We start from the raw sequence: 3,245 nt of genomic DNA on the forward strand, positions 1-3,245 counted from the left end.
TATTTCAAGTGGCATTAAAAAGTCTTAAAAAGTCTTGAATTTAACTCGCCTTACGCTGTAGGAACCCTGTGTAAAATGATAGCAAATATAGAAGGTAATAATAAGTTGTGAGTCCAAAACAGATTTGATTCTTAAGAAACGGGTGCAATACAGTTTGTCGGAGTGGAGTTGCCATATGATGACGTCATAAGAAGGGGCGTGGCCCCGAGCAGATCTGGTACCTAAACCCTCACACCTTTACGTTTCCTTCCCAGCCTTTCCCTCCATCAGATCTTCTGTGCTCATTTCCTCTCTTTTCTCTTCTTCTCTTCTTTTTCATTTCCCACGCTTGCTCGTGGACGTGCGCTTTGCACGAGCGGCCCTCAGATCTACAACAAGAACATGATCATGGACACCTTCCTGGGTCAGGTGGTCCTGTTCAGCGAGCCCAACGAGCGGCAAGAGCAACACACGCTTCACCTCCGAGACAAGGGCAGTCGCCAGGACAACGACATCCCAGGCATGCTCACTGTGCGCCTCTTCACCTCCACCACGCTCACCAACATCTGACGAGCTCCTTAAAGCGAAATGGAAATCTCAAAAAGCTCTGCGGTCTTTCTGACCTCACTGTGTCCTTTTTTTTCTTTCTTTTTTGTTGATTTTCAGCCTTTTTTGGGAGGTTTCTTAAATCTTCCCCTCATCTATATTTTTAAGGTAAAGGTGCCATAAGTACAGTCAGACTTTTTAATGAGTTGTGTTTTCATAGCATCCTCCTTGAATAGAACGTATGGTCAGAATTGTATCTGAAAGCTGACGTCTCTGTAGGTTGGAAGCCAGAATCTCGCCTTGGCTTCAGCAGAGAGAAAAAAGTTTCCTGCTCTGATCTGATTGTACAAGTCGAGTTTCCTCTTCCCTCATTTTTGAATTCATGCCTAACCTGTACATGTAGACGTAGAACACATATGCACACATTTCTGCACTCTCCATGCATGTGCCAATTTTCCAAGGGCTCTGCAATGCCTTAAGGCCGAGTCCGTCTCTCCTGTTTTAGGAGACGGGGGAGGAGTTCTGTTTAAGCTGTTCTTAGAGTCAGCCTCCTTTTTGTCTGACTTTAACCCCACCCCCAGTGTTTAACCCTCCCGCCCAGACACCGGAGCTCCTCGTCAGGTTGCAGGTGCTTCAGAGAGCATGCCACAGCCTGAACTTTATTAAGAAAAGCCAACAGCAGCTATTTCCTTCCTCTAAGAGCTTTTTTTTTGTGATGTGCTGCGCTCCCGTACAAAGTCTCGCCTCCCGTCTCCTGACACGTTTTTAAACTTCCTTGAAACTCTCGCTGCCGGTTGCTCTGGACGATCTTAACTGCATGGCTTGAAGATGTTTCTGCCTGTGCCGTACAATTCTCCAGTCGTAGCTTAGCAACCGGGTTCCTGATGGCGTTACCCTTTCCCCTCGTCGGAGTGCAAGGAGTCAGCTTGACATAAACCAAGTGCTTTATGGGACCAAAGATGTGCCAGGCCCTTTGCTGTCTACGTCCTGTTTGGAACCTTCTGGCCAGGCCCGGCCCAAGCCTAGCTACAGTACAAACCACCACCCCCTGTGCCACTTCATCTCTTTACGGCGACACCACTGCCTGACGCTTCCTTTGACAAAGAGTCTTATGGGTCAACCTCGCGGCAGACAGCAGCTGCGCTTCTGCCGTCGGCACAGAGCAGGCCGGAGTATTTAACGGAGAAAATGTGCGTCTGTCTCGTTTCTTTCAGCTCCGCTTTGAATTCGGGTGAATGCAAATCTGTGTATCCTAGTTCTATCCGGAAGACATTTTTTCTGTGGAAAGGTGTGAGCAAAACGGAGGGGGAAAAAACACACCTTGCACTTTAATTTATTTCAAAGACAAAAGAAAGGTTTTATCAAAGGAGACATGCTGCCAAACAACTCGTGCCATCATCTCGGTCTTGGCTTTGCCTCCACAGCAGGAAAGCAGAATGGATGAACTGATGAATTCACATGTTTTCTGCATTTTGAACCACAGTTGGTGCAAATTTAATTAATTATTAACCACGACACTTCCTGTGTTGGTCATGTGGCCACTCGGTCTGAGTGTTTCACTTATAACCAGAACTTAGTTTTATTTTGTGGAATGAGAAAAGCAGTCTTAGTTTTATGAAATTCAGAAATTATTTTTTGTTGTTAGTATTAATATTGTTCGACATTAGGAAACAAACTGTTATCTACCATCAAGGTATTTTTTTGAATGTAAGACCAGTCTATTTATGAAAGTATCAAATTTGTTTTTCTGTTTTTTTTTTAATACTGGAAAGTACAAAAATTACATTTTTTAAATTTGTCTCTCAGATTTTTGTCAGGGTCATACGCGGTCTGGAACTTTATAAATGTTATTCTGGTTTTTATACTTCCAATTGTTTATCTAAACGTTACCCTGCCTGTTTTGGACCATCAGTTTCTTTCTTTCTTTTCTTTTCTTTCCTCCCTATTTTATTAATTTCTTCATTATTTCATCGCATCTCTGCCTTTTTTCTTGTTCTGCATTTAAAGCCGCTTTGTGAATACATCATATAGACATAAATTCATTATAAATCTTGGTATTTATAGAAAGGAGTTTAAAAGGACTGACAGGTCGACGTTTACTCTGGTAGAGTTGGAACAATGGAACCCTGTTTTATGTACAGCATCCTTATAAATGTGTCCTGCATGACTTATTTTTCCGTTTGTTCATGACCTTGTACTGTTCAATTGTTCCTGTATCTAATTATTCTTTCTATCTCGAGCATCGTGAAAATGCTCGTTTTTGAGGAGTCAGCATGTCGACACCTGGTCAGCTTCATCTCATACGGATCACAAAGGGTTTGAAACATTTTCAGTATGTCTTGTGTTGCAGTGATGCACCCATAATGCCTGTAGCATCTGTCAACATTAGCAGCAGCTGCTGATGAACATCTAGGTGCTATTTATCTTCTTTGTGCTCTTTTTTTATGGTTTATAGTCTGACAGTAGGTGACCGGTGCACAGACATGCAGACTTGCAAAAAACAGGTTTTAACTATAGTAACAAACAAAAAAAATATAGTTTGGATTTTATTCACAAGGATACACACAAACAAAAGCCAATAAAACGTATAATGCACTATTTAAAGGAGAAGTCCAGTCGTATTCAGAGCTCAACTTCTGAAAGTACTTTAAATATGAAATTATTACAGACTGTTCAATACATGATAAGTGTTTTTAATTCAGAGTAATTTTCCATGTTTG

General features: G+C 42.0%; 1 protein-coding gene across 1 annotated transcript in view; it reads left to right on the top strand.

The window, feature by feature from the left end:
* LOC107098210 (calpain-5-like) overlaps positions 1-3,202 on the top strand; it is a 69,669-nt gene extending 66,467 nt beyond the window's left edge. The window contains exon 12 of the mRNA XM_015395734.1: positions 367-3,202. Coding sequence (XP_015251220.1) covers positions 367-549 — 183 coding nt within the window. The 3' untranslated portion in view covers positions 550-3,202. The remainder of the gene's footprint in view (positions 1-366) is intronic.
* The last annotated feature ends 43 nt before the right edge of the window (positions 3,203-3,245 follow it).

Source organism: Cyprinodon variegatus, unplaced genomic scaffold (genome assembly GCF_000732505.1).
Source record: "Cyprinodon variegatus isolate N-32 unplaced genomic scaffold, C_variegatus-1.0 Scaffold756, whole genome shotgun sequence".
NCBI lineage: Eukaryota > Metazoa > Chordata > Actinopteri > Cyprinodontiformes > Cyprinodontidae > Cyprinodon > Cyprinodon variegatus.